The sequence below is a fragment of the Microtus ochrogaster genome, unplaced genomic scaffold (genome assembly GCF_000317375.1).
Source record: "Microtus ochrogaster isolate Prairie Vole_2 unplaced genomic scaffold, MicOch1.0 UNK48, whole genome shotgun sequence".
Lineage (NCBI taxonomy): Eukaryota > Metazoa > Chordata > Mammalia > Rodentia > Cricetidae > Microtus > Microtus ochrogaster.
The window spans coordinates 1,054,739-1,065,628 of NW_004949146.1; the positions used below are offsets into that span (position 1 = coordinate 1,054,739).

A 10,890-nucleotide genomic window follows, 5' to 3' on the forward strand; every position below is an offset into this window, starting at 1 on the left:
CTCAGCTTGAATCCAGAAGTTAGTTCCTGGCTGTTGGAACAACACGGTGAGACCTGTCTCTAAGTACTTGTTTTCTAGGCAAGAGACAGCACTTTGCGTCTGTCCTTCACTGTGTTTAGGTGACAGTAAGCGGGGCTTCCCAGGGAAGTCAATCTCCACGCTTTCTGTGTTGTTCTTCTTCCTCCAAGTCTGAAAAGACCTTTCCATTTTCCCTTTCTCTGAGATAAGCTGAATAAGTTTGCAAACTAGTGTAAAACTTAATTTTGCGTATTCTATTTTCCCTAGATCTTAATTTTCTATGTACCTAAAATCATCTTGAATTTCTGATCTTGTCTCTAGCTCCTGAGCACCTTACAGGTACATACATCAGGACTAATTTACTCAGTGCTGGGGACTCAATCCAGCCTTTGGAGATAGGCAAATGTCCCTAGACTATTTATTTTTGGCAGTACTGAGAACTTGGGGCTTTATGAAGGCAAATGAGGCAAAAGCTCTCCCACTGAGCTATATCTTCAGCCCAATCTTGATTTGTGTCTGTGTGTGTGTGTGCTGGTGGAGGCTGGAGGTCAGTATCAGGATAGACTTTAATTACTTAGCTCCATTACATAAGATAGTATTTCTTTGAGATTGGAATTCATTGAATGGGCTGGACTGATGGGCTGGCCAGGATCCTCTCACCAGCTTCCACAATGCTGGAATATAGTCACGTGACATCTTGCCCAGCTTTTTATAGGGCTCTAGCTGCAGATCTAAACTAGGCTTTATTCAGCTTTACTAACTGAACCCCCCCCACCTTAAATTTAAGACAGTGTTACTCTGTAGCCCAGGCTAGCTTTGAGCACAGCTCACGCTCAATCTCCAAGCACTGAGATTACATATGAGCCGCCATGCCCAGCTTCAGACTTTAAATTGTAACACAAATGCTCTGTGTCCCAAGGGGACTTCAGAAATGACATCTCTGAAGAATGACCTGCAAGGTTGCAGCTGTTAATAGAGAGGTTCTGCAGTTTGAAAATAATATATTCTAAAAATTACCATTGTTTTTATCATAATATTTATTTTGAAATTCCAAATAATACTAAAAAGGGTATGAACTTTAATATAGATATATATTAAAAAGAGTGTAAGTAAAAACTAGAGAAACATCGTCCCAGCTCTGGCAGAACATGACACCGACTTTCATCACTGCACCGCTGTGGCTCAGGATCAGATGCGGATGCACAGCTTTAACACTTTGATTATAAATTGCTTTCAAAAGTAATTTATTTGGACTTTCCATATCCTTTAATGAACTGTAAATATATTAACAGAAAAGACTTTCCCCCCAAAGACTATACAATTTCTGAAATAAGTCAGGAAAAGCAAAAAGGAGACACAAAAGTACATTGTTTCAATGCAAATAGAACACACACATCACACCCACACCTGCATTTCCCAAAGAAAATGGGCGGTCCGTTATCTGTTTCAGCAAAGACCTATACCGTACTCTGGCTAATCAGAGACTTTCAAACTTTTTTTTTTTTTTCAAAGAGAGTGTTTTAATAGACTAAACACTGGTCACCACTGAGTTTTGTTTAAGGTACAACAGCAGCATGGTTCAAATGTTACTTGCAGTTCTTGGATAAAATAAAAATTTTAAGTAACGAAATACAGAAAGAGTTAAGAGACCACCTTTCATTGTTTTGAGTACCATCTGTTCTCCTGAAAAAATATTCTAACCTTCTAAAATCCTGGTGTGATAACCATTTCCACAGGAAAAGGAAATCCAATGCTCTAACATACTCTGGGCAAGAGTGTGGATTTCTATGTGTACGTATGTGTAGGTGTGGAGAAAGGACAGCGAAGTACTTAGTATTCTTAATTCCCTTCAATGTACTGTCTGAAATTTAAAACAAACATCTGGCTTACCAAAGTGTGTTTCTGGTTGTTTGATCCCCATTCTTTGAAAAGAAAAGAAGAAAAACAAAATTAAAAAACCCAGAAAAAGACAGAAAGAAAAAGAACCCTAAGAAAAGAAGTGGCTACTGTGTGGAAATAACGCTTTGACACTGAAATGTTAAAAGCAGGTATGAGGAACCATGGAAGCTGGCCAAAGTGTCTGCGACTGTCTCTTGAGCCAGCCACTGTGACTGGCCCTCTATCTTTTGTCTCAGAATTCAGTACCAGAAAGTCCTCTGGCACAGGACCGAAGTTCCCACTAAAAACAAGGTAATTACACTTCAGCAAATTAAGTTCTGTCCTTAGCTTTCTCTAGGTCTGCAACAGAACTCAGGGGAAATTTTACTATGAAATGCTAGATCTGATAATGTAATATATTTATGTATATAGCTGGCGTATGATTTGCTAATTAAAAAATAAATGACAAACTTTCCATAACTAATGAATACTATGTTAGAATGGAAGTGCTAGCTTTGGGAATTTTTCATGGTATTCATTCATTCCCAACTTTTCCTTTTCCTCATAAATTATTTCTTTGTAGACAATACACACACATAGATTCAGGCAGGAAATTATATTAAAGGCTCCTCTGGCACCTAATACCTAATCCAAGACTCTGACTTGAATTAATAATGGTATCTAATTCACATCTGGATGAGAAGATTATGTAACTGGTAGGAAATGACCGAGTCTACAGGCTAAGACATTTTTTCACATCTTTGTAATCCACCTTATTTCACAGCTCGACTATCAACTACAAGTAACCAGTGGATTAAGATTCCTTCATCAAATTATCCAAAATAATAACTATAGGCCTGTAACTCATAAGAAACTGTAATTTGTTATATTTTGACATTGGCACTTAATAAAATGTTAACTAAGGTTTCTCTAAAATTTTCAATACATTACAATAAAGGAGATACACAATTTAAGACTTCTTAAATCTGTTACTGTGAAATTCCAATAATTCCCGTTTTATGCATAATTAGATCTTTAAAACTGTGGTCATTCCCCAAACACAACAACCCATATTATGATGAACTCAGGAAAGAATCTGTCTTGTTCTTAAGAAACTTTCCCTAGGCTACAGCTTCTGGTAACTCACACTACTGACAAAGACATGAAGCGGGAGCTGAAAAGAATGCAACTCATCTCACAAAGGCCACCATACATCCTGCACTCTATTTTCATCCCAAGAGAAGACGCAGACTCACGTTAGGTACAACTCCAATTAAGGCTTCTCTACCACCATCTCCAGTCTCTCTGCTGGTCTCATACTGGTTCTTCTAATAAACCTAAGTGGTTAAGGGCCTGGTTTTGGCTTTTCAGCAGGGAACCACTCCATCATCTGTGAATGTTAAAGGCGATCCCACAGAGCTCAAAGAGAAGAGGCAATATCTTAAGACCAACTTTAAAAGTTTGCAATACCAAGACAACAATGATCAACACTTTGAAGATGAATAAATTAGAATTCTTGGTTAGACATTAAAGCATTCTTGCCAAGAATAAGTGTACACTGTATGGAGGGATATTTGACTCCTACATATGAGTCCCAATAGGCCCATGACATTTGCTTATAGGAGACACTCCAAGCTTAAGGTAAGTTATGTTCCTTGGCAATGAACTTACTCTGTTATAGGCAATGTCTTTTATTGTTCCATCTGGCACTTGCTAACACCATTTTCGAAGAACCTAAAAATGAAGGTCAGTCACTCTGTTTATCAGGAACAGAACCAAATAAAAAACAGAATTTTGGAAAAATGACCAGAAGTTCTGGTTCATCACCATTTCCATATCTAATGGTTCCTTCAAGATAAAACATAACTCTTCCTTCCATGATAGCTTCTCAACTAAGGGAGACTAAAGAAAAAAAGAAAAAGTTCCCACCCTTCCCCCCAAATTGTCATTCATACTGGTAAAAGAGCCAGTCTTGTTAGCAGCTAAATATTGCACTGCCTTTCATTCTGTGTAGTCAGGGTCCAATGAAAGTGGCACACTCTTGGTCTGATGATGAACGATGACAATGCCGGCTAGAGAGTTAAGACTCAGTATATGGAGGGACAAGAGACGTGTCAGCAGTTGCCATACATCCAACACTAAAGTCTCATTTCCAGAACTTAAAATTCATCACTTTCAGCTGCATGAAGCTGGGTGTCATCTGCGTCTGTCATGCTGCTCTCCTGGGATTCATCTGTTCCCACTATAAAAACAGAACAAAAACAAAGTGTGGGACAACTACTTCTTTTTTTTTTAAAATATTTATTTATTCATTATGAATACAATATTCTGCGTGTATGCCCGCACACCAGAAGTCGGCACCAGACCTCATTACAGATGGTTGTGAGCCACCATGTGGTTGCTGGGAATTGAACTCAGGACCTTTGGAAGAGCAGACAAAGCCCCAGGACAACTACTTCTTAGCGGTTCAGGAAAATAAGGAAAATTTCATTACATTCAGAGATGAGACCCCATAGACCATAATACCTAATAAAACACAGACACACACCCCTGGTTTCAAGACAGGGTTCCTCTGTTTAGTCGTGGCTGTCCAGGAACTCACTCTGTAGATCAAGCTGGCCTTGAACTCAAGAGATCCACCTGCCTCTGCCTCCCCAGTGCTGAGATTAATGAAATAATGACATGTGCCACTAGGCCCAGCTTCAAGTTCTATATTGTATGGCATGCCTGGAAGTTAAACTTACTGTATTTAACTTTTTAAAATGATTAATTGTTCTTTGGGCTCAACTTGAACTTATTGTGTAGCCAGGGGTGACTTCCGATGCTCCTCCTGCATTCACCCGCTGTGTTAGGATTATATACTTGAGCAGTGCAATATGGGCTTTATAAAGTTCTAGGATCAAACCCATGGCCTTGTCCATACTATAGACAAGAACTTGACCAACAGAACAACTTTCTAGCCTCCCCCCACTTTCCAATTAACCCGTATTCCTACCCTAGGAGTTAGAAATAGCTCTGCAATTTAAAAACAGCTACAGCAGTGATGTAGGAAGTCTTTCTGTATTTCTGTTGCTTTTATTGGTTAATTAATAAAGAAGCTGCTTTGACCTGTGATAGGGTCTAATAGAGCTAGGTGAGGAAGACTGAACTGAATGCTGGAAGGAAAAAGGCGGAGTCAGGGAGAAGCTAAGGAGCCACCAGAGGAGAAAGGTGTAAGATGTTAGTTGGAAACTTGCCGGTAGGCCACAACCCTCATGGTAAAATATAAAATAATAGAAATGGGTTTAACGAAAGATATAAGAGCTAGCTAGAAATATGCTTAAGCTATTGGCTAAACTGCAATATAGTTTCTGTGTGATTATTTTTGGAAGTTTGAGCAGTTGGAAAATGAATGAGCAGCTTCCCACAACATAGCAGCAATATCAAAACAAGCTAACATCCCTGCTAACTCTTAACTGACTAACTTTATGGACAATCCCTGATAGCACACAGAAACATGGAGTAGAACCTTCAGTTTACAAGAGCGGTACTGGGATAATAAAATTTTACTTAAAGATGTTCACTAAGTTTTATCAAGAAATTTCCAATTCTTTCTATTAAAACACATAAATATTTGTAAATATGCACTATATTACACATCTAGATTTTTTTTTTGATTTGGCTAGGACTGCTACTGTAGAGCTGATGTTCAAAGTCACTAATTACTAATTAACTAAAGAATTACTTTTTTTTTTCTTTTGGTACCCGGAGGGACAGCCGTGGGTGCTGGGAACCGAACTCTTATATTTTTGGTTGTGAGCCTAGCCTTTAACGGCTGAGCCATCCCTCCAGGCCAAAGAACTAATTACTTGATAGTAAATGAACTCTGGTATTACACCATCATAATTAATTTCTCCCAAATTTCCTTTTCTATAAAGAAAACGCTGCCATTAGGAAAATAAAAAAGCAGCCCACAGGTTCTGTACAGGGTAACTTTCTGAACACTATGGAGCTTACGTATGATACTCACTGATCTGTTCCTCTTGGGTTATTGGTTCCTCATCATCTGGAAGGTAGCGTTTGTCAATTGCCTCTTTAATCTGGTTATTAGCTCCTTTAGGATCTAAATCCATAGCCCAAGAGAAATTCATCAAGGCAAGGTGAGTTTGACCCAACTTCTTGTAAACCTACAAAGAGACAGTGGCACTTCATGTCTCAAATGAAATTTATGAAAACATAAATTGAGCTCCTGACATCTGAACTCCAAGTCCATTCAGGTGGGGAGGATGCTTTTATCCCACAGACGACTTCACATTAGCATCTAAGTGCTTTTCCTTATATCATCAGGTATTATGTTCAGAATTCTTTGCCTCTGTTTCTCATGTAGGGAAGAGCGGAACATTAACAACTGGAAGAAAGACTATAAGAGCTCCATGTCTGGTGTTCTAAGACATGATGTCTGTCCACGGACAGGACATGATGTCTGTCCACGGACAGTCCTGGCTGGCTTTGAACTGGAGCAGTCCTCTGCCATAGCACCTAACTGCTGGGATTACAGCACCATGCCCACCTACAATATCATCTATTTTTATTGGTTTTTTTCGAAATAGGGTTTCTTTGTGTAACAGGCTCTGGCTGTCTTAAAACTCACGCTGTATACCAGGCTGACCTCAAACTCAGAGATCTGCCTGTCTCCCCAGTGCTGCGATGAAAGGCATGTGCTGGCAAAAAAAAAAAAAAAAAAAAAAAAAAGAAAAATCCTATCTTTAAAAAAAGGAAAGAAAAGGAATTTATTGTTTGTTACAAAATTGCAGCATAAGACCAAAGCCCAAATTTTTACCTTTCCTATTAAGAAGTAAACGAGGGATTCTTTGGGGACAATCTGTTTCAGTTCTTCAAGTTCTTGTAAAGCAGACTGAAAAAACAAAGAGAAAACTTATGAGGAAAATTAAAATTCTACAGAGCTGACTGACCAAGTGTAGTCATATTCCCAATCCTAAGAGTGTACAAGCACATCATCAACACTTTGTGTTGCATTAATTTCTCACTCTGGTAAAAATAAAATGCATAAAAATTATGAGACTAAGAGATGGCAGGCATTTATCAGACAAAACCCAGAAACCTACATATACCACACTGCTTAGAGGTGCGAGTGCTGATAACCCTGGCTTCTGAAAGAAGAAATAATCACGTCTGAAACATGGGAAAGGACTGTGAACACAAGGCTTCAGAAAGTGTCCCCAGACCTCCACCTGTACACACACCCCTCCCTCATATAAATCAAGGACAAGTAAATGTGAATCCCCCCCCCGCCCCCAAGATGGCTTCTTCTCTGTGTAACTTTGGCTGTCCTGGAACCGGCTCTGTAAAACAGGCTGGCCTTGAAATCACAGAGATCTGCCTGCCTCTGCCTCCCAAGTGCTGGGATTAAAGGTGTGCACTACCACTAGGCTCTAAATTTTTTAAAAACTACTTACTAAGTCATCTTTATAACAGACAGCCCTGCCTGGGATACAGCTCAGTGGTATAGCCTGTGTCCATCTTGGGGCAACCCAAGGTTTAATTCCCAACACTGAAGAGATGGGCTGCGTGTGTTTTGTGGGGGTGGGGTGTGTTAAGACAGACTCTATTCTATTGTAAACAGTAGAAGCAATCAGGGCAACTAAGTAAAACCTAGTTAAATAAAAGTACTACCCATTCTCTATGAACAATGGATTTATTTATTTATTATGTATACAATATTCTGGCTGTGTGTATGCCTGCAGGCCAGAAGAGGGCACCAGACCCCATTATAGATGGTTGTGAGCCACCATGTGGTTGCTGGGAATTGAACTCAGGACCTTTGGAAGAGCAGGCAATGTTCTTAACCTCTGAGTCATCTCTCCAGCCCCTGTAGTTTGTTTTTGTTTTGTTTCGTTGTTTTTGTTTTTTAAAAAGATACAATACAAAGTAGAAGAAACAGATATAAATTTTACCTTGTATTTTTCATTTGCAAATAAAACTGAGGCTCTGTGAAATTTGCATAGAGGGTTTTTGGGATCAATAACAATGGCTTTGTTTAGGGTATCCAAAGCCTTCTCCGATTTTTTGAGTGCATGCTGAACCTATAAGGAATAAAGTAAAAAAGAAAGGTAAGAAGCAAATAACATGATTCAAAGCATTATCAAGAATAAAACTCTTAAAGAGATGAGGCTATAGTCTAATTAGATTGTCTGCTGGGTTTAAGTAGATTAAGTAACTCATTACTAACTGTGGTAGTTGGAATGAGGATAACCCCTGGAGGGCTCATATGTTTGAATACTTGGTCCCTAGTTGGCAGGCTGTTTGGATAGGATTAGGAGGCATGGTCTTGCTGAAGAAGGTATGTCGTCACTAAGGGCAGGTTCTGAGGTTTTAAAAGCCCACATTATTCCCAGCGTTCCCTTGTTACTTTGCCCCACCATCATGAACTTTAGCCCTCTGAAACTGTAAGCCAAATTAAATGATTTCAAAGTTTCCGTGGTCATGATATTGTACCATAGCAACAGAAAAATAACTAAGACACTGAATGATTAACAGATATCTCTAATTCTCTTCTAAGTCCAGCGATTGCTCAATTATAAAGATAGCACACTGAGGGCCAGCAAAACTGACTGGTTGGTAAAGACCTTGATCTTAGTTCAATCCCCAGAACCCACTAACTCATGTAAGGTAGAAGAACGAACCAATTCTACTGTCCTGTAACTCCCTCCCAGTAACAACAACAACATTTTTTTTAAAAAGCACCCTGAACTCCAGAGATATTAAATAATACTCTATAAGAAAAAAACCTAGGTACTCAGACCCCTAAACCTACCATAGTGTGCCTATGATAATAATCATAGTTCAATATCTTAAAAAAGATGTATTTTGAATTATGCATACATGTGTGTATGCGTATGTGTATGTGCACATGCATGCTGGTGCCTGCGGAAGTCAGGGGCCCGCAGATTCTCTGGAGCTGGAATTACAGGTGGTTGCAGGCTGTTCAAAGCAGATGCTAGGTACCAAACCCAGGTCCTCTGCATAACCACTTCTCCAGACCTATGATTTGAGCTTTACAGCAGATAATTACCACGAAGTCTAAAAGGAAGTATAACTTGGTTTTACCCTTCAGAACAAAAGCATTTATCATTTATGCACGCAACATTTCTAAAGGCTTATTATGATCCTCTAAAGATTAAGCTATGTTCAAAGGAATTGTTCTTAAATCCCGTGTCACTCAATTATCCCTTATAGTCTGGGCTACATAAAACCGTCTCAGGAGAAACAAAATAGATGTCTGGAGATATGGCTTAGTAGTTAAAAGTGCTCTTGTCTAGGTGCAGAATTTGTTCACTTCCCAGTACCCATGTCAGGTGGTCTACAACTGCCTATAACTTCAGCGTCAGGAGATCTGATGACTTTCTTTGGTCTCTCTGGGCATTTGCAGACAAGCAGACATATCTGATAATACACATTAAAAAAAAAATTGAGAGGGGGTTCAGCCCTAGCTGTCCTGGAACTAGCTCTGTAGACCAGGGTGGCCTTGAACTCAGAGATCCACCTGCCTCTGCCTCCCACGTGCTGAGATTAAAGGCACATACCATCACTGCCTGGCTAAAAATAAAGTAACTCTTAAATAACAACAAAAAACATCACTTGAGTCACAAATATATAAAAAACAAACAAAACAGAAAAAGTTTACAAACACAGGGATCCCCCCCACCCCCAACCCCCTCCTCTCTGGAGATAGTCCAAACTGGCCTTCAACCTCATTCATAGCTGAGAATGACTTTGAACTTGTGATCCACCTGTTTCTACCTCCAGGAAGTGTTAAGATTCTAACTGTGAGCCATGCTCAGCTTTTTTCAGTGCTAGAGATCAAATCTATAGCACCCGAGCTACACCCTCAGGCCCACAAAACATTTATTCATGAAAATCAAAAGCTGAGTCATAGCTATAAAAGACTGAGATACTGATTCATGGACAAAAAAAAGCCCAGTTTTCATAATAACCATTATTAAGTCACTTAAAGTATTTAAAAGGGAGGTAAGAGAGCTGTGTTTACAATGTTACTTACTACTCCAATGTGGCAAAGTAAGACTGAACTCTGAGGGTTGATATCAAGTGCTTTTTGGAAGTGCATTTCTGCAAGGCTGAACTTCTCTTGCTTATAATAAATCATTCCTAAACCATACCTGAAATTGTAAAAAAACACAATTTAAAAAACATATTTTTTGGCTAGTTTATTAATCCAACTATCAACAGAACACATATGGTACCTGACATTTTAATACACAATGGAAAAATAATGTTAAGTTTTATGGAGAGACAAAAAGTATTAGCCATAATAAAAGTCACTGAAGCCTTTTAGAAGACACATTTTAATAATAAATTAACCCAACAGGTAGAACTATGATCATGGAGGAAAAGTAAGCCGTATCCTTATACTCACTAATCTCGACTTAACCATTAATTCCTGCAGTGTGATGTGTGTGGCAAACACTTTGCTAAACTGCCCCCATCCCTAAGAGAGGGCTTCTCTGTGTAGTCCTGGCTGTCCTGGAACTCACTATGTAGACCAGGCTGGTCTTGAACTCAGAGATCCTCAGTTTCCCTAGTGCTGGGATTAAAGGTGTGCACACCACCTAAATTATTCTTTTTAGGTACCTGTATTGGCCTTGAATTCCTGGCTCAAGTAATCTTCCTGTCTTAGCCTCCCAAGCAGCTGGTAAATAACTACATGTGTCACAATGTCTGGTTCTAGTAAATTCAACCTCCTTTTTCTCTAAGCCACATTTTATATGTGTAACAACTGTTTATATTAATACAATTTACATATTAAGCATTACTTTAATAGAATGATTTAAACAAAAGAAAAAAGTGGAGGGGAAACTGTATGTTAGAAAAGCCTTTCTTCCAGAATAGGAGTTCAAAAAGAAAGACCAGGTTTGCATAATCACTGTCATGAAGGAATAACACATGTTGGATTCTTTTTTTTTTTTTTTTTTTTTT

General features: G+C 38.9%; 1 protein-coding gene across 4 annotated transcripts in view; it reads right to left on the reverse strand.

The window, feature by feature from the left end:
* Positions 1 to 1,037: 1,037 nt before the first annotated feature.
* Cdc27 (cell division cycle 27) overlaps positions 1,038 to 10,890 on the reverse strand; it is a 56,485-nt gene continuing 46,632 nt past the window's right edge. For 2 of the 4 annotated variants that reach the window (XM_005369407.3, XM_013354568.1), the window contains 5 exons: positions 9,956 to 10,073; positions 7,851 to 7,979; positions 6,716 to 6,790; positions 5,906 to 6,062; positions 1,038 to 4,138 (listed from right to left, as the gene is read on the reverse strand). In XM_005369407.3, the coding sequence (XP_005369464.1) occupies positions 4,056 to 4,138; positions 5,906 to 6,062; positions 6,716 to 6,790; positions 7,851 to 7,979; positions 9,956 to 10,073 (562 nt within the window). In that variant the 3' untranslated portion in view covers positions 1,038 to 4,055. Of the gene's footprint in view, positions 4,139 to 5,905; positions 6,063 to 6,715; positions 6,791 to 7,850; positions 7,980 to 9,955; positions 10,074 to 10,890 lie in introns of those variants that run through there. The other 2 variants (XM_005369408.3, XM_026777172.1) reach the window with 2 other exon arrangements.